At 48.2% G+C, this 20,096-nt stretch overlaps 1 protein-coding gene across 4 annotated transcripts in view; it reads left to right on the plus strand.

The window, feature by feature from the left end:
* Window positions 1–20,096, plus strand: part of SPTBN1 (spectrin beta, non-erythrocytic 1) — a 195,498-nt gene that overhangs the window by 156,040 nt on the left and 19,362 nt on the right. For all 4 annotated transcript variants that reach the window (XM_061168630.1, XM_061168628.1, XM_061168629.1 and 1 more), the window contains 11 exons: window positions 306–1,062; window positions 1,995–2,197; window positions 7,421–7,511; window positions 12,315–12,461; window positions 13,750–14,013; window positions 15,178–15,402; window positions 16,029–16,118; window positions 16,291–16,569; window positions 17,239–17,369; window positions 18,593–18,797; window positions 19,181–19,555. In XM_061168630.1, the coding sequence (XP_061024613.1) occupies window positions 306–1,062; window positions 1,995–2,197; window positions 7,421–7,511; window positions 12,315–12,461; window positions 13,750–14,013; window positions 15,178–15,402; window positions 16,029–16,118; window positions 16,291–16,569; window positions 17,239–17,369; window positions 18,593–18,797; window positions 19,181–19,555 (2,767 nt within the window). The remainder of the gene's footprint in view (window positions 1–305; window positions 1,063–1,994; window positions 2,198–7,420; window positions 7,512–12,314; window positions 12,462–13,749; window positions 14,014–15,177; window positions 15,403–16,028; window positions 16,119–16,290; window positions 16,570–17,238; window positions 17,370–18,592; window positions 18,798–19,180; window positions 19,556–20,096) is intronic.

A 20,096-nucleotide genomic window follows, 5' to 3' on the forward strand; every position in this document is an offset into this window, starting at 1 on the left:
AGACATGAATTAAGTGACTCTTTGGGGGACAGATGTGTTGTCACTGCTGACTTTGCAGCTCCTTTGACAAGTCCCCCCCTCTTGTCAGGCTCTTTCCCGATTAGATTATAGTGTGTCTCTGAGCTGTTTCGATGGTGATATTTGGTGTCCATATACTGAGGGAGATGATTTTCCAAAGCGCATGTAGTCAAAGCAGAGTTGGAGGGGAAGCCGCAGCTTCGACCGTCACTGTTAATTTCCTTGTCCAGCCGTGAGCTTCCGGCCTCTCTCCCACTCTGCTCTCTCCTCCGCCCCTGCACCCACAGGTGGAGTCAGTTCAGGGAGCTGGTGGACCGGAAGAAGGACGCTCTCCTCTCCGCCCTGAGCATCCAGAACTACCACCTCGAGTGCAACGAAACCAAGTCCTGGATTCGGGAGAAGACCAAGGTCATTGAGTCCACCCAGGACCTGGGCAACGACCTGGCGGGAGTCATGGCCCTGCAGCGCAAGCTGACCGGCATGGAGCGGGACCTGGTGGCCATCGAGGCAAAGCTGAGCGACCTGCAGAAGGAGGCCGAGAAGCTGGAGTCCGAGCACCCCGACCAGGCCCAGGCCATCCTGTCTCGGCTGGCCGAGATCAGCGACGTGTGGGAGGAGATGAAGACCACACTGAAGAACCGCGAGGCCTCCTTGGGAGAGGCCAGCAAGCTGCAGCAGTTCCTGCGGGACCTGGACGACTTCCAGTCCTGGCTCTCCAGGACCCAGACGGCCATCGCCTCGGAGGACATGCCCAACACCCTGACCGAGGCCGAGAAGCTCCTCACGCAGCACGAGAACATCAAAAACGAGATCGACAACTATGAGGAGGACTACCAGAAGATGAGGGACATGGGTGAGATGGTCACCCAGGGCCAGACCGACGCCCAGTACATGTTCTTGCGGCAGCGGCTGCAGGCCCTGGACACTGGGTGGAATGAGCTCCACAAGATGTGGGAGAACAGGCAGAACCTTCTCTCCCAGTCCCACGCCTACCAGCAGTTCCTGCGGGACACCAAGCAGGCCGAAGCCTTCCTTAACAACCAGGTAACGTCCCTCCTTGCCTTGGCTTCCTTCCTGTCGGAGCAGGCCCTGGCTGCCTTTGGAAGCATTTCTGCCGGGGCTGCTGGTTTAAACCTCACCTGTGGGAAATGAGAAGAATGATGGAAGGACATTTGTTTTTTCCTGACATCTAAGGCACTGAAACCCATCACAACGTAGGGGATAGAGTTGAAGATTTCCACAGGGGCTATCTTGCCTTGCAAAGTACAATTCCACTGCAGTTACGGTCGAGGACCTCTTAGTGTGTTCATAGTACGTATGTCCTCATAGCAGTTCATTAAATTAGCGACATTCTGAGAGGTGTTAATTCAATCTAAAAAGTATTGGGTTGGCCAAAAAGTTCGGGTTTTTCCATAAGATTACGGAAAAATCCAAACGAACTTTTTGGCCAACCCAATATTTTAGGGGATTTTTTTTTTTTTTCTGAATGGTTCTGTCTTCGTTGCTCTAGAAAGGTCAGGGACTTGACCCAATGACCCAAGGGCATTAGAGATTAGAGAAGAAGAAAGAGCTAAGGATGGTCACCAACATTGTGGTTGATAATCCCTCTTAAAAGATTGGGTTTGAACGGTCTGTTGCTGTCACCTTATGGGCACATGAGTGGACCCTTGTGGCTGATGCACAAACCTTTGTTCACTTCCCTCACTCTCTTTGGGAAAAAAATAAGAGCATTTAACCACTTAGGGAAATTTAGTCACTTGCGGTGTCCCACTGGGATTTTTTTTCCCGCCCAACTTTTTGTGTTATCTGACTCCATAGATAATTTCATGTAAGTGTGACGAAGCAATTGTTGCAAAGTATGTTGCGTGGAAATGCAGGATGTAGGAAAGAGTGCTTTTTTGTTGTTGTTCTGAAAGCAAGTTGTATTTCATGATTTCTCATCCTGCTCTGATTTTGTTTTTCCCTTTTTAAATAAGGAGTATGTTTTGGCCCATACTGAAATGCCCACCACCTTGGAAGGAGCTGAAGCAGCTATTAAAAAACAAGAGGACTTCATGACCACCATGGACGCCAACGAGGAGAAGATCAATGCAGTTGTGGAGACGGGCCGGAGGCTGGTGAGCGATGGGAACATCAGTTCGGACCGCATCCAGGAGAAGGTGGACTCTATCGATGACAGGTGCGGCATCCTGAGGTTCTCAAGGGAGTCATGCACCCTGGGGCTGTCAAACATCTGAATCACTGGCCAACGTCTTTGGGGCTGTGGGTATAAATTCCCCCAGTGGGCAGGACGTGGGCACCTAGCAAAATTTAATCTACAATAGAAAGAAAGCCTGAGACGCCAGACTAATTCTTAACCAAAGACTTAGGAGAGCCAGAGTGCTGAGTAGCGGTGGGGTGTGAGCCTTGCTCTGTGAGAGGTGACACGTAGCGTGTCACCCAGTGGGACCCCGAAAGCCAGACGCTTCCGCAGCCAAGCTCACATTCACCTTCATCCACACAAGGCTCCTCTGAGGCCTTTCAGGAGGGGACAGGGAGGAAGGGCAAAGTTGGCTTGTCCTGAGTACCTGGCAGAGGCAAAAGTGAACACCATCAGGCCTTTCTTGGAAAATTGGCTTGGGTAATGCTGTAATAGGATCTTTCTCATAATAAGAAACAAGACTCTTTTCCTCCTTTTCTGCCAAGGCCTCTCCAAGATTAGATGCTCTTGTTTTATTTTTATTTATTTATTTATTTATTTGCAGTTTATTTCCAAAAGATTTTTCTCCCTGGCCAGTGTTCTCTGTTAGACCCTCACCCCTGACTCCTAACTCTGCCTTGGTTCTTACTGAAGTAGGAGGTGTGGGCAGATCTGGTTTGGAAGCACAACCTGAGCGGGCTCTGGCTTGGTTCTGGACTGGCCACTTCTCTCTGGGTGTGGCCCATCTGGGTCGGTCACTAGCCTCTGCTCCAGCTGGTCTTCTCCGGTGCCAGTGAGCCCTGGGCCAGATTGAAGGGCTCGTTGTGAGACTGATGTCATCGAGAAACAACCTCTTCCTCAAGGGTTCTCTGGCCTTCAAGAGCAGCGAAGAGGAAGAACTTCTTGCTGAGAGCGTTTCCTTACTTACCTTCTTACCATGTCTGAGAGGGTCTCCTGGGACCCTAAGCCAGATGAACGTTTTACAGTGTGTAGTGGAGAGGGGAATTGCTCTTGCCCTGTAAAGATTGAGCTCCTGGCTTTAACCAGTCTGTCCTTTGCAGTGATTCAGATCCTAAACCATATGCTCTCAGGGTGGTACTATGGAATAGGGTGTAAGGTATATTAATTATAATTTTGTATCTGTTGCTTTTAAAACAGCTACGAAAAATAAAAAGAAAAAAATCCCTCTACCAAGCCCTTCTTCAATGAGTGTGAGAAACAAGGATTGGGCAAGACAGGCTTAACCTGGAGGAGAAAGAATTTCTTTTCTCGTGTTGTTTTGTAAACATGATACACCATGTTCTTCCATGTTAGGTGCACACAGCTGGTTTCCTGAAGGCAGGCCGGGCCACTGGGGACACTTGTGTTCAGGCAGGCGTGCAGCTGCCTGGCAGCTTCCTCAGTGTGTTTATCCGTCCCCTGATGCTGCAGCTGCAAGGGCTTGTTGGAAGCAGTTGACTCTGTCAAGACCGGAGGCTCCTGGGTGTGAGAGAATGCTTCAGCAGCTCTCAAGTGCGGCTTAACCTTCCTTTTGTCCTTGACTGAGAGCCTGGGCCCCTGGGGTTCCAAGGCCTCCTGGGGATTTCTGTTGTTAAAAAAGCATTGCGGGCTTCCCTGGTGGCGCAGTGGTTGAGAATCTACCTGCCAATGCAGGGGACACGGGTTCGAGCCCTGGTCTGGGAGGATCCCACATGCCGCGGAGCGACTGGGCCCGTGTGCCACAATTGCTGAGCCTGTGCGTCTGGAGCCTGTGCTCCGCAACAAGAGAGGTCGCGAATAGTGAGAGGCCCGGGCACCGCGATGAAGTGTGGCCGCCACTTGCCGCAACTAGAGAAAGCCCTCGCACAGAAACGAAGACCCAACACAGCCATAAATAAATAAATAAATAAATAAAATTTAAAAAAAAAAAAAAAAAAGCATTGGGAAGAAGATTCCCTACTATCCATAAGCATAAGAGAGATGGAAGGGGGATGGGGCTTTCCAGTGATCTGCCCTCAGGAGGACTACATTTTCTTATTTTCCTCAGCACGTGATAACCGAATTCTGGTTTCACTTTAGTATCCCCAGAGGCCTCAAGATCTGAAACTTGACCCCAGAGGACACTGGTCTGTTATAAAAAAATACACAAATCTGAGTTCCAGGTGGTGTCAGGGCACAAGCTAAGTAAATATCTAACTCTTCGGATCTGATACCCGTCCAGAAACATTCTGACGCTCCCGTGAAGCTATTTTTGTAGAAAGCAAAATCATCATAACCTGCTTACGTTCCGGAAATCTCATCGATTACCACTGAAGTTTGTTGAGAAGAAGAAGTACTAGAACACAGACACTGACTCTTTAACAGATGTGGGTGGGGCGTGAGTGTCCTTTAAAGGGCTTGTGACTGGATGGAAAGGAGCCTGCTGTCCAAGCCTGCTCAGGGGGTTGTGAACGGGTGAGCTTACTGGCTCAGAGGGAAATTCCAGCCCCAGTGCAGTCCTGGGAGAAAAGGAAAAGTGTCCAGTTTCATAAAGCCAGACCTGATCTCACGTGGGAAAAAAAGCTTAAAAATCACCAACCCACTTTACTTAGGTACCTGTGGTTCTTTATTTTCCATAAGAAACACAGTTAAGCCCAATACCTGCCTCATGTGGTGAGGAGCTTTTGAGTCTCATTATAGGGGTAGGTGGTGAGAGATGGAAAGAAAGCAAGAGATTTAACCTTGCCCCAAAGAGCACTCTTAGGAGTGTGGAAAGCTACGGCCAAGTTTAAGAAGGTCCTTCCCTATAACTAAATCCGCGATCACCCTTTGAAAGACCTTCCCAAGTTTCACTTCCCGTGAATACCATTGGTGACCACCAATGCACAGTTAAGCCACGCTCACTTCTCTCGAGGGTTTTCTGAAGCAGCAGCCATCTCAGCTGCCTGTGTAGCTGGTTTTCGTTCCACAGAGCATATCACTCAGAGGCCATCCTCATGCCCTCCTGATCTGTGTTGTTTGGACATGAGGCCTTAAATCACCATTTGGCCTTTCCCTCCTTCATGCACCCACCGAAAGAGGAAAATTGTCCAGGCAGAAGTCTACTGGGCACGTGTGAGTCTTGATTACATGAGAGAGATTCCGTCCGGTGGTATTTCTCTCTTAGTAAATTTTCTCAGTGTTTGAAGTTATTTTTACTCCTGTTATTTCTACGAGCTTCAAAGTTGCATGTCCTGGTTTAACTGCCCGTGTCTCTGATTACTCCTTGCCATCATAGCATTTTTGTGTGACGCCAGGGAAGGGAATGGGAACTTTCATTCAAGGCCTTTGGCTAAAGGCGGGACTCTTGAGTTTTGTGACTTAACTCCAACTCAAATTACCTTCCTCCTGAAGGTTTACTTTATTTGCTTTCTTTCTCTTAAACCCCCCTACAAATAGTGACTGGAATTTGAGGGTTGGGAACTTGAAGAACTTTTCTTGACATTCCTTCCCCACCCACATTTTTAGATGACTAATTCCTTTAGTCCAAAATCACTAACAATCTTTAAAAAACATTTTTAAAAAATTTTTGATCTTTGAGAAAGGATAGCAATGAAGTAAAGGGGCTTTGGCCTTTATTTTTTATTATAAAAGCTACAATGTTAAAAATTCGGAGGGGAGGTGGAAACTACTACTTTTTAATCTCACCCTTAGCACATGCCATTTTAGTTTTTGCTTTTCCAGTTTGTGCCTTGGAGTTTTGTATCATTGGCTGTGGATAAACTCTTTTCATTTAGCATTATATGAGAAGTACTTTTCTATGGTTGCATTTTGCCTAAGTGGTATAAACATATTAAGACCCCTTTTCCTGAAGGTATGAAACCCCTTTCAACTAAAAAAAAAAAAAAGTCATCCTATGTATCAAGTAATTCCCTGACAGTATTATTTCCATTCATGTTATAGCTGTGTTCTGTAGTCGCCGGTACCTGTAGGAACAGAGGGCGTTTCCCTTTGGTCCCCAGGCAAGATGGTAGCTAGAGTGCTGCCCCTGTCCCTTGTTGCCAGCAGCCACTGCAGGCCTGTGTGACACATGCATCACTGTAAGGTCTTTCTTGCTCTTGAAGAAGGTTCTTGAAAAGCCAGTTGGCATGAGGTGCTGCTCCCTGAGCTGCCCTTTCTTGGTGTTGTAGAGAATCAGAGGTCGTGTTCTTCTTCCTCCCTGCCAGGGGGGCGAGCAGGGCTGGTGGAGAGACCTTGCCCAGGCACTGCAGCAAGAAATTGCTTTGGGAATTGGAATGAAAAACCAAACCTCCCCATTTGCACTCTTCCTTTATCCTTCTTCGTACCCTTCGCTTCGGCTGGCTGGCGCTTGGGTTCCTTGGGAATATGGGGGAGCTGTGTTAGGGTGATGCTTCTCGATTCTCAGTGTGGTACGGCTCTGCCCCATGGCAGTAGAACCACGTGAAGGTAGCCCTTTCCATGGCACTCATGGCACTCACAGCGTTCACATAGCTCTTCCTCACAGTCTGGTGGAGAAGCCCCTGGGCGCGTAAAGGAGGCTTGCAGGAGAGTTCTGGCACCTCTGCAGCGTGTGCCAAGAAGCCCTGTGCCCAGCATCCGGGCTGGGGAGCGAGCACTCCACGTCCCTTGTCGTTCCCCGAGTTCAGCAGCTCCTTCCAGTTCTTTTAAGTTTTTCGGTTAAGGTTTTGTGCTTTAACTTCTTTAAACCTTGGTGACCCTTATCTATTAATGAAGAGTGGGATTGAGTTAGGTGTGTGATGTCACAGGTCTAAAAATTTTCATTCTTGGTTTATTGTTGATTTGGGTGAGTTTTTCTCCTGACGAGACTCTCATTATCAGGGAAGGTTCCTTTAAGCCAGTTACATGGTTTTATGCATTTTCTTAGCCATGTACATGGCCTGTCACCCAGGTATGAGTTTCTTAAAGATCAATTTCATATTCTCGCATAGTTCCTAAAATGGAGACCCTTACTCAGCACATGCTCAGGGTTTTTCTCCCCTAACACCAGATTTGTGAAGCTCTTTTGCCTGCATCGCAGCCTGTTGTGTGGCTGGGACAGGTGTGATGGTCTCTTGTACCATGGCTTACTCATTTGGAGGATGCTAAACTCTCTTGGTTATCTTGTCTCCTTGACATGATTGAGAACTGTAGGCAAACTGTTTTCAGCATATATTGAGACCCAGGAAAGAAGCCGAGTTGTAAATTCTGCATTTCAAGATTCCCTACTGCCTCTTTTTAAAATTATTTTTCTTATCTTTGTAACAGACATAGGAAGAATCGTGAGGCAGCCAGTGAGCTTCTGATGAGACTGAAGGACAACAGGGATCTTCAGAAATTCCTGCAAGATTGTCAGGAGGTGCGTCTCCTTTTAACCCCTCCTTTCCTCTCTTCTCACAAGAGCCGCCGAGCATTTGGCATAAGAGCCCTTGGAATTATAAAATTAACTGAGGCCAGAAATTCATATCACGTATATAATTGGCAGGTGGGGCAGTGTCAGTTCTCCAGCCTACAAGCTACCACTCGGAGTAACCAGATTATTACAATCTAGAATATTGTAGTCTAGAACTGTGCTGTCCAATACAGTAGACACTAGCTACATGTGGCTGTCTCATTTTAAATCAAATGAAATTAAGAGTGTAGTTCCTCCATCATACTCGCTGTATTTTAAGTGCTCGGTAGCCAACTGTGATTCGTGGCTGCCATATCACATGGACAATGCAGATGTAGAACATTTCCATCGTCAAAGACAGTGATATTCTCAAGTATTCTGTAACCTAAAAGCATCTAATATTATATTTTAAACTATTTACAATAACGCACATTTAATAGTACAGAAGGAAAGAACTAAAAGGAACTGCAGTTGGCTACCCAGGTAAGAAGAAAGATTTAAAAAAATACAAACTGACTTTCTTATTCACTGAAGACCTTGAAATATCCATCTTTCAGGCTCCTCAGGTGTCTGTCTGATACGCCAAGAGCAGTCATCCTGATTTCAAACTCTTGAGTTTTAGCATGTGGTATTAATCTGATGATTCTCAAACTATTTCATACTCCCCTGATACATGCATAAACAAACGGGGGAAACTAAAGTTAGCCAGAAAAATGCAATCTCTCTGCAAGCTAGTTGGAAAAAAGCATCCAGCTGACTTCACATGTGTGAGATCACGAGCACATCGTATTTCACTGTCTGCCAGAGAACCACAGTGAGACCCGGTCCTTTCTGGTTTATTAGACTTAAATCCCATTGGAGGCAGAAATGGGATGAAGAATATCCAAGTGAAGCTACAGGGACCTTGGGGACGGGGAGTTTGCGGGGTGGGGAGAGGATCAAGGTCATGTGCTAAAAATATGACTGGACTCATCACAAATCCCTCACATGCAAACTTATAGCTGTGTGTTAAAAGAAATGTGGCTTTAAGAACAGCTGAGTCAGAGAGACGGTGACAGAAGCGATCCTTCATGTCCATTAAACTGCTGTCTTACTGTGAATCTTAAAATATGCTCTAGTAGCTAAACCTTGAGAAGGGAAGAAAGCCCCTCAACTATGTGACTTAGGGTCTGCTGGCTTTCAGGGCCACACTGATGGATCTAGGTCTCTCGGGGTTTGCCTGGAGCCAGACAGGCTGAGGACAGGAGTGCCTCTTCAAGTGACACCTGAGCATTAATAACCCATTTGAATAGGATGCTCATTTAAAGAGGCATTCACGTCCCCAGACAAGGCATAGGGAAGAGTAACGGGCTCCAAGGTTAGCTGCGTAGAGTTGCATGATGCGCTGCAGTGAATACCGAGTGGCCCTTCAGCAATGGAGGGAGTGAAAGTTGTCAGGAGACGTTTGCAGCCTGGGCTGTGCCTTCCCCAGATCGAAGGTCCCTGAAGTACCTTGATGTTTCCCTTGAAGCACCACCAGTGACTTGTTCTAACCTCAAGACATACTGGAAGTGTTGTGCTGGGGAAATCAGTGGGATTCCATACCCTTGCTTAAAGGACAAGTTACTGGGATGAAATTCATTGACCTGAACATGGTGAAACCTGGACTAAATTTGGGAAAAAGAATGCCAGGAAATGAGCAGGAAGTGAGAGGTCGGAGGAACCTTTGAGAGAAGCTCAGTTGAAATTTCCAGCCCCCGATTTTCCATTTACATACGTGTGGATTCGAAAATAGAAATGTGTGGGAAAAGTAAGCAGATAAAACGATAGTCCTTCCAAGTTGAATCACAGGAAATAGTTTTAGTAGATTTTTAGATCTTTGTTAACGCTTGTTCCAAATTAGCATCCTTAGTTACAAGGAGTTCCCTCCTTAACACACACCAGTGACTGTTAGGCACGCCCAGAGGGCTCAGCCCTGCACGATTTCCCTTCAAAGTATGCACAAAGGTTTTGACCGGGCTTTTTTTTCCTGGAGATGATTCGCAGGTCTCTTTGTGACTGCTCGGCCAAGTCTCCCTGGTTTATCTTTCTCTCCTTGAACCTCATTAAGAGTTACTACAACCATAGGATCTGCTGGGGGTACCACATCAGCATATATAGTTTCCACATAGTGACGGAATTTAGGTCAGGTTTGGGGCTCCAAAACCCTCAGTGTAGCAGTACAAGCAAAGGGGTGATATTATTATTAAGAGATAACTATTCTTTGACTATAAACTTTCCATCATTCAGCCTCATTAAAATACACCCCTTTTAAGCCAGAACCTCTGAGAATGGAGCTTGTGTGTGGACCAGCCCAACATTTGAAAACCTATCTATTATTGTGCTGGTGGATTTTTATAGAGCACCCAGAGGTCAGACTTAATACCATTGCTGGCTGTTGGTATTGTTCAAGGTCTAGAGAATCCAGGTTGTCTGGCTGTCACGCTCCCTTCCTCGTGGGTTAGAGGCTAGAGGGGGCTGGGTTGTGAAATCTGCCGTCATTGCTAACCCCCCACAAACACTTCCTGGATGGGGAAATTTATCGCAGCGGTGCCGTGGGAATGAGCAGGGCCCACCTAGTCCCAGTTATAGATAGCGATACAAAGAGCATCATAGTTTTTGTACTGTTATTTTAATGTGATATCCTGAAAAATGAATGATTTAAAAGGCACTGCTTTTCTGTTTTATTCCCTCCCACCATACCTCCTGTTTTCTGAAATTGATTTCTTTTTTCCCCAGGAGGACAGTATAACTAGACGTGGTGGCACAGGGATAGCGAGTTCAGTGCCTTGCTTTGAGCTTAATTCAGTGATCAAAGCATTTTTTCCTATCCTTTTCCAATCTGCACAGTGTTCTTTTCTGCAGAGAATGAGTATATTCTTAAATGACCTTTGTAAATGCCCACAAATAATAACTGTGGTTCTGATTCCAGAATGCTGATGGAGGGCTGATAAGCTAGCAAGTTCCGTAGCTCCATTTCATTGTGCTGCATTGCACGCTGCTTTATCTGTAGGATGATGTGTTCAGCAAAGAGCAGATTTGTTTATAAGCCTCTGATTTTTATGTAGCTCTTTTTTTAAAAATCTCTCTTGGGTAGCTGTTTATGAATAGCGCAAATATGTGAATGTCCTTTGCACTTCGGATAAATGCCTTTTATTGTGTTTAGTGTGTGTGTACAGAGTACAGGGGAAAGTTTTACCATTTGGTTTCCTTTTAACCTCTTTTCTCCTTAGATTGAATGGCCATAGCATTTCAGATCTTAGTTACTCAGGTAACTGGAAGGAAAATAGGTAATGCTTTTAAAGTAGGAAATTTAGTGTCTCGGCTGTTGTGTAACAAATCTATGCTCCTTGCTTACAAAGGGCTTTATGAGATTTACTGGGTTTTTTTCTCTTAATAAAGCGTGACATCAAAGATCTCACTACTTTTTGCTTTCAACCCCACTCCCTCCTGTGTGGTGGGTGAGTATCCTGAGGAAAGTAGGGATGGTGCCTGGGGGTTCACCCATGTGCAGAGCCGGGGTGCTCCCATGACCCGCATCACCCTCCTTGACATCATTTTCAAAGAACAGACGTTGTATTGTTGAAGCAAATTTATGGGGAAGGCTTTCCTAGCAGCAGCCCAGGGTGCAAGTGAATGGCCTCGGAATTGTTGATTCTGTAAGCGTTTCTGTTGGTTTTATGCACCATTTCTAAACCTTTGGTGATGGCACCATGAAGCAGTTTGGGTGCAGATTCGTTGTGGCAGCAACTGGTGTAAGAGTGGCTTCTTGTGGTCACATTAGGAGAAAGGGCACAGCCCCTGAAGACGTTTGCTTCTGGTTCCAGGCTGATCCTGCGTTTGTTTGCGTATCTTTCGCCTGGGCAAACAAAAGCTCTTCCTGGTTAGTGCTGGTGTGGCTAACTACAGGCAGGCAGTGAGGAGCCAGGCAAATCAGGATGAAAGCCAGCAAGAGAAGTGTGTCCAGGAGCCAGGTTGGGCTGACTCCCACCCCAGGCTTCTCAGATCTGTCTGTCAGTGGCTGGCAGGCTCTGTGAAGAGGCTTCCTAGAGTTCAGATCCAAGCAAGACATGTTGGGTCTCAAAATCAAGTCCTGTGAAGTGTTCTTGGTCTGAATGGAAGGTTCTTTACAGACAGAGGCTATAGAAGAAAAGGCGAAGGTGACTCAGACTTGAAGGGAGCATTGAGAGGGCATCGTTGCTGCCTTACCCCTATAGTGAGCAAGTTACTTATGCTTTTTGGCATCCCCATAGATAGGCCTGTGAAGGAAAAGGGAGGGATAAAAGAGTAGGGGCTTTGGTTTTTTTTAAATAAAAGAACTAAAAGAGTAAGAAGATGACTGAACAGAGTAGAAGACACTTAATCATGATTAACATGGTATAGCTGGCATGGCTATTTGAAGGAGAAAGAAGGTTGTGACTTAGCCTGGTTAGGGCAGAATTTTAAACACAAGCCTTTGGGGGAAAAGCTGGTTAAGGGTGCCAAGCAGTTTGAAAGCTGGCTCGGGGCACTTTTGTACTCCTGGATTTAATGTTAGATACATAGTTGGGAGCAAGGCTCCAGTACAGCGTCCAGACAGTGGAGATACCTGCTGTGACAGGTCAGAGTTGTAAAGTGAACGTTTGGCTGTCTGTCGACATGGAAACATGGAGTGTGTGTAGTACGACATAATGGCTCTTTCCGGGCACAAGAAAGGCTGATGTCTGCGATCACAATTTCTGAAACCTTCCTGATTTTTTTTTTCTTTCCTAGCTGTCTCTCTGGATCAATGAAAAGATGCTTACAGCCCAGGACATGTCTTATGATGAAGCCAGAAATCTGCACAGTAAATGGTTAAAACATCAAGCCTTTATGGCAGAACTCGCATCCAACAAAGAATGGCTTGACAAAATTGAGAAGGTGAGTTAAGATGTTTGATGGGGCTCCGTCAGTGTGGCTGTGGTGAGTAAACGAACTGGGTGGAAATGAGCTCCTTTGTATTTAGCACGTTTTCCAGCATATTTGAGTCATATCTGACCACATACAGAAGTTACACAGCCGGGAGCAGTCCCACCTCCACCTACCAACTCCTGACTTCAACCCAGCAGAAGGGAGAAAAGCAGAAACCCAACCAGGTGGCACAAAATGCCTGCTTTGTCTTTTTTTTTTAATTTATTTACTTATTTATTTATTTTTGGCTGTGTTGGGTCTTCGTTTCTGTGCGAGGGCTTTCTCTAGTTGCAGCAAGCGGGGGCCACTCTTCATCGTGGTGCGCGGGCCTCTCACTATCGCGGCCTCTCTTGTTGCGGAGCACAGGCTCCAGACGCGCAGGCTCAGTAGTTGTGGCTCACGGGCCCAGTCGCTCCGTGGCATGTGGGATCTTCCCAGACCAGGGCTCGAACCCGTGTCCCCTGCATTGGCAGGCAGATTCTCAACCACTGCGCCACCAGGGAAGCCCTGCTTTGTCTTTTGATGACTACTAGGAGTTGAGTTTCTGTTGTGTGTCTCATTTGCTGCACCTGATGGACCGCAAGCCCCTGGGGCGGCGTCCTCACTCTGTTGATCATGTTATGTGTGCTGGACTGTGACAGAGACTGAGCAGATCCACAGAACTTAGAAATATTATATATTTTAAATAATCTAAAATGTGTTGCTTCGGCACAGGGAGGTTCTCTGCAGCACAATAGAACATGAATGTGACATTCCCCACCCACCCTTCTCTTCCTTCACACTCTATATTGTTTCAAACTCTTAACAGTTAAAATAATGTATTATGGTCTCTTGGGGATGATGTGGAGGGGATGGAGTTTTAGGTTATTGGCATTAAGTGTCCCTAAGCCCCAGCAATCACTTGGTGCTCCACGCCTGTGAAAACCACAGTAGGCCAGGCCATTGTCAGTTTTGTTGAGCAGTTAACTCTACGTGGAAAGGCTGCATGTGCGTGTGTGTGTGTGTGTGTGTGTTGAATGAATAGGAAACTCACAGATCAAATATCTCAGGTTTGTATTTCATAGTGACACCTATTCTCCTACAAACTGCATGTATTTGTGTTTTCCATTAACTCTACGTTGGAAAGGCTGCGTGTGCGTGTGTGTGTCTGTGTGTGTGTGTGTTGAATGAATAGGAAACTCACAGATCAAATATCTCAGGTTTGTTTTTCACAGTGACACCTATTCTCCTGCAAACTGCATGTATGTGTGTTTTCCAGGAAGGAATGCAGCTCATTTCAGAAAAGCCAGAGACGGAAGCCGTGGTGAAGGAGAAACTCACAGGTTTACATAAAATGTGGGAAGTCCTTGAGTCTACCACACAGACCAAGGCCCAGCGGCTCTTCGATGCAAACAGAGCTGAACTCTTCACCCAGAGCTGTGCAGATCTGGACAAATGGCTGCACGGTCTGGAGAGTCAGATTCAATCTGACGACTATGGCAAAGACCTCACCAGTGTCAACATCCTGCTGAAAAAGCAACAGGCAAGTGGCTGTTTCCCTGCCGTGGTCCTGATAGTCTTAACTCGCCCACCGTGTTCTCAGACATCCCCTTGGTGTGGGAAGGGATTTTAACCCAGCACAGTGGGCTCTGACAGCATCGTGGGACATTTCCAGAATCAACTGGAAAGACACAGTAGCAGTGTTGGGTGTCCATGCATGGAAATATTCTTTCATTATCATCTTGGTTGATGGATAGTATCACCACTTAACAGTTGAGTAAATATTCATTTCATTTAGTCCACAATTAACATGAAGGAAAGTTATCGTGTTTGCATACTTCACTATATAACGTCTAGATGTGTGATAGTTACCTGAGTTGTTCAGGGCACTTTATAAATAATAAAAGAAATTTGGGGTTTTTTGCATCACAGTAAAGCCCTTCTAAGGGCCAATGAATTTACTCTGAATTGAGGAGGAAACAGCTCTGGTGAGGTTGAGCAAGCAAGATGGTGGCAGAACCCGGCAGGAGCTCCCTGGGCCAGGTTTGCAGTGTGTGGCCGAGTCCTCCCCTACCTAAGAAAAGAGTCAGTCTATTCTCAGACGCCAGCCCCTTGTCTCTAAGCCGGCAGTGTGTGGGCTTCCCAGGGTGGTCTTTCCTGAGTGAGAGACCTCTGCTTCTGCTTTTGCTCGTGTTCCTCATGTAAATACACAGAATGTTTTTAGCCATTATCCAGTGTTTTAAAAAAGAATAATCAGCTTTCTGATTGAAGAAATCGAGAGAAGATGGTAACATTGGCTGTCCTTCTGGCCTAAAAGAACTGGAAGCAGAAGACCTGACTCCTTGCTGGGGGTTAAGCTGGTTTCCAACGTCGTTATGGCTTCTGAACAGGCAGATGAAGACTGTCCTTTCCCCATAATTAATTCTTGTTTCCCCTGTCATTTGCCTCCTAAGTTCCTGGATAAACTTGACTGTTGCTCCCAAGTTGAAAAAATCTTTCTAGGGATTTTTTTTTGAAAGATCAGCTGACCAAGTGGAGCGCTAATTGCTGGTTCGCTGGCTGTGGGGAACCATTTCTTGGGCTCTCCACTGTATCAGTGAATATTCTTGGGTCTTCCATTTTGGCCAGTGCCACAAGGGAACATTTTGCAGCACCCTCCATGTGTCCCTCATCTCAGGTGTGAAGGTGGGTCTGTCTTCGCCCTCAGATGCTGGAGAATCAGATGGAGGTGCGGAAGAAGGAGATCGAAGAGCTCCAGAGCCAGGCGCAGGCCCTGAGCCAGGAGGGGAAGAGCACGGACGAGGTGGACAGCAGGCGCCTCACCGTGCAGACCAAGTTCACGGAGCTGCTGGAGCCCCTGAGCGAGAGGAAGCAGAACCTGCTGGCCTCCAAAGAGATCCATCAGTTCAACAGGGACGTGGAGGACGAGATCGTGAGTACCTCCCCGCCTGGCCAGCCTGGTGCCCGTGTTCTCACTTCTGGGCCCGACCCACCTCGGTCACGTCAGTGGGCTGAGCCGTCCCAGCCCTGCTCCGTGTATCAACACAAAATGTAACTCTGTTTTTCTGTCGGGTTTTCTAAACATAACTCAAGGGTTTAATGCCCCTAGAACGGTAGTTTTAAAAACAAAGAATGAGGACTCATGGAGGGTCCGGTGTTGAGGATGAAGTGAGGTCTGGAAGACTGGCCCGTGCCCTGTATCGGAGAAGGAGGGCAGACTCCCCAGGTCGCCCTTCCCAGTGGGATTCTTTTTCTTTTTCTAAATTTTATTAAAGTATGGTTGATTTATAATGTTGTGTTAATTTCCGCTGTACAGCAGAGTGACTCAGTTATACCTGTATATGTCCTTTTTCATATTCCTTTCCATTAGGGTTTATCACAGGATGTTGAATATGGTTCACTGTGCTGTACAGTAGGACCTTGTTGTTTATCCCCCAGTGGGGTTGAACACACTTCCTCTCTCACGCTGGCCTCCCTGCTCTCCCCTCCTGCCCTCGTTTGCATCAAATATTTGTTCTTTTTGAGGGGCCCTGACCACCTATTTACAATTCCTTCCAGTTGTGGGTTGGAGAGAGGATGCCTTTGGCAACTTCCACGGATCACGGCCACAACCTCCAGACCGTGCAGCTGTTAATAAAGAAAAATCAGGTAAGCGTGTCTGCTGGGGCTGGCTCCTCCTGGTAAATCGGCGCCATGCTACGAGGCGGTGAGCGGGAGAGCTCTGAGGGCTGGCGGTTCCTCCTCGGCCCCCGAGGCGTGGCGCAAGCAGCGAGCTGCCGCGGCTTAGAGAGCCTCCGGTGTGTATGCCCTGCTCCCGCAGACCCTGCAGAAGGAGATCCAGGGGCACCAGCCCCGCATCGACGACATCTTTGAGAGGAGCCAGAGCATCGTCACGGACAGCACCCTCAACGCCGAGGCCATCCGGCAGAGGCTGGCCGACCTGAAGCAGCTGTGGGGCCTCCTCATCGAGGAGACGGAGAAGCGGCACCGGCGGCTGGAGGAGGCGCACAAGGCCCAGCAGTACTACTTCGACGCGGCTGAGGCCGAGGCGTGGATGAGCGAGCAGGAGCTGTACATGATGTCCGAGGAGAAGGCCAAGGTGAGGCGGGGGGGCCGAGCCCCCTCCCCCCGGCCCTGCCGCCGGAGAGCCTCAGACTCAGAGCCTGAGCTTGTGGGCCGTGGGGGCGACGTCCTCGTGAAACGTGTCGTTGCCGCCTTGGTCGTGGGGGCAGTGTGGTGCGTACCGGTGGCTGGAACCTGGCTCTTTGCCCCTCGACGCAGAATTTCCTTGTCTGAATCCCAGTATTGTCATTAAGACTGGATTCATCATGCTCTCCGCTTTTTTAAATAGAAATTTGCCAAAGTCTGTCTTTTACAGTATACTAGATGCTTTTGTTTTGAGACAATCTAGAAGTATTTGAAAGTATTCTCACCAGAATGCTGTTATCTACATCTGTTAGACCGTGGAGAGTGTTTCAGCCAGCCAGGATGCACCGGGTTTGCCTGGGCTTTACCTCATACTTCAGCGGGTCCCCGTCACCCTGCGTCATCCTCACGTCCGTCTTTCAGAGGCTCCCACGTGCCAGTCCACATTGATGCTCATGGAGCGCTCCGTGTTCCAGCGCCCATATCACACGTGTGGCTTTTTTCTTTCTGCCAAGTCTTCCTCCTGCCACACCACGCAGCCAGCCGGGCGCCCCTCTTCCGGGGGGTTTTGGGTCAGGGGCGGGGGCACGGCTGTGGTTGTGACGGCCCCCTCTCTAAGCAGGATGAGCAGAGTGCCGTCTCCATGTTGAAGAAGCACCAGATTCTAGAACAAGCCGTGGAGGACTACGCAGAGACGGTGCATCAGCTCTCCAAGACCAGCCGGGCCCTGGTGGCTGACAGCCATCCTGAAAGGTGAGTGCCGTTCTGTGAAGGTGAGACTGGCCTGTCAGTTCCTCCCCAGTCAGGGCCTCTTGCTCGAGTAACTGGTAACGTAGATCTTTGGGAAGCATTTTTAAAACAGACCCAGTAGGCCTGTGCTGAACAGGAAGGGTGAACGGTTACATTACAGGAGCTCACTCTTGCGGGTTGATTATCTCCTGCTGGCCAAGCCCTATTGAGAAGATTATTGGTGTCATGCGTCAGAAGTACCGATTGACTTGCATGGATATACAGGTGATAAAAGCACCTACCCTTGGGTTTAAAAAGTCATCCAGTTTAGGAAAGTAATTACGAGTTTTAATAGAGCCATGGATAAGGATACTTGGACCTGTAAATTAAAAGGGCTACCGGGAGAAGAAAATGATGCCGCCTCTGAACTCTTATACGTTGAGTCTTGAGAATGCCTCAGGAATAAGAAAAAGGAGTGTGTGGTACTCCTGCCCTGTTACAGACCAGGCTTACACGCTCACTTCAGTGGCAGTCATTTTAGGCTTTCTCTGGAACTGCCTGTTACGGCTCAGACAGACAAGAATCGGCTTTGTGCATTAACCAAGGCGAGTTGGAGATGAGGTCAGTGGCTGGGTTGGTACAGGGGTTCCTTCAGGTGTTTGTGATCAGGACTCCCAGGAAAGTGGCCTTCCTCATCTCCCAAGGACAGGCATCAATAAGTCCTTGTCTGACTGCTTTCATGCTGGAAGACTGTCATTCTGGGAGAAGTTGGAGGGAGGGGGATGGATGCTGCACCCCCAGGACCCAGGAAATGGGAGCAGCAGGGCCCGCCCTCCTGGCAGAGACGAGCATACAGCCCAGAGAAGGTCAAGGTGTGTGCAGACGGGGATGTTACCTGTCCCTTCGACAGCAGGGCACCTGAGAACGGATCCTGGGTTAACTTCTAATGTCAGAGGAAATCCTGACATACGGAGCCAGCAGTGCAGAGTGTTTTGATTTCTCTCCCCTCCCTCCGTCATCACGGTCAGGATGGCCTTTGTCCTTGATTACTGTGTTTTGTTACACTTTGGCTCTTCATTACTTGAGGTCAAATTTCAGAGTTTTATTTTTTAGGCTAAATAGGTTAACTTGAGGTTTCCTTTGAGAAATGTTGTAGAACGTGATCTCTTGGCATTTCCCCTCATTTACTGTCCCCCTGAAGAAACTGTCCCGCTCATCTCCACCCCCCCCACCCCGGTCCCCCGCAGTGAGCGCATCAGCATGCGGCAGTCCAAGGTGGACAAGCTGTATGCGGGCCTCAAGGACCTGGCGGAGGAGAGGAGGGGCAAGCTGGACGAGAGGCACCGGCTGTTCCAGCTCAACCGGGAGGTGGACGACCTGGAGCAGTGGATCGCCGAGAGGGAGGTGGTCGCAGGGTCGCACGAGCTGGGGCAGGACTACGAGCACGTCACGGCAAGTACCGCGGGCAGAGCCCGGGCGGTAGTGCGGCGCGCGCGGGCTGTGGAGGGCCCCTTGCGTGCCCTGTCTGCGAGCGGAGAACGCACCCCAGACTCGAGCCAAAGATGGCGGGGTTTCGTTTCAGCTTGACACTTTGATCACCGGGCGGCTTGGGGGTTGTTGAACCTCTCTGCTGCGCCCTGTCCTCCTCTGGTCAGAGGAGATGGAGCCTGTGCCTTACTCGGCGGCAGTGAGCAAGGAGGAAGCCTGATTGATAAGAGGCTTTGGAGCTGAGATCTGTTAAGTCAGGCATTTCTCTCCAAAGGACATTCGCGTGATCAAGAAATAAAGTGTTCACAGTAGTCTCACTGATTTCTTGGTGCTCATCCCTGTTTCAGATGCTACAAGAGCGATTCCGGGAATTCGCCCGGGACACAGGGAACATTGGGCAGGAGCGCGTGGACACGGTCAATCATATGGCAGACGAACTCATCAACTCTGGACACTCGGATGCCGCCACCATCGCCGAGTGGAAGGACGGGCTCAACGAAGCCTGGGCTGACCTCCTGGAGCTCATCGACACGAGGACACAGATCCTCGCCGCCTCCTATGAACTGCACAAGTTTTACCACGATGCCAAGGAGATCTTTGGGCGCATCCAGGACAAGCACAAGAAACTCCCCGAGGAGCTCGGGAGAGATCAGAACACAGTGGAGACCTTACAGAGAATGCACACCACGTTCGAGCACGACATCCAGGCTCTGGGCACTCAGGTGGGTGAGGCGCTGCCCAGCGGTGGTGGGAGGGGTTCTTTCCATACAGCGTCTTTGTGCCTCTCTGAGCATCTCTCTCCATTCCTTGGCTCCTCCAAACATGCCTCAAAGAACTGTCCAAATTAAACGGACATGCGTGTGCACACACACGTATTACACACATTGTTGTAACGCTCCATTTGGGAGAACTTACCAGTCCGTAACATTCTCAGTTTGCCACATTTTGCAGACACTGTTGGATGAACAGTGTTTATGATTAAAATAAGCAACCCAGACACATACACAAACATTGACAAGTTTTAGGCCTTCTCAACAAGAATTTGAATTATGTTGGCATATCCATTCGGAATAATTTCCAAAATGATACCTCATTATTTTCCGTCAACCAGAGTCTGAGTTATATATTGGAGAAGAGAGAAAACAAGATTCTAACGTTTTACTATGCCCGGTCTTCCCCTCCTCCCTATGAAGTGGTTAACACTAAGGCTTTGTTTAAGAGCTGTCTGGCCAAGTGATAACAATGTAACAGTAACGATCTGTA

This window comes from Eubalaena glacialis, chromosome 14, assembly GCF_028564815.1.
Source record: "Eubalaena glacialis isolate mEubGla1 chromosome 14, mEubGla1.1.hap2.+ XY, whole genome shotgun sequence".
Lineage (NCBI taxonomy): Eukaryota > Metazoa > Chordata > Mammalia > Artiodactyla > Balaenidae > Eubalaena > Eubalaena glacialis.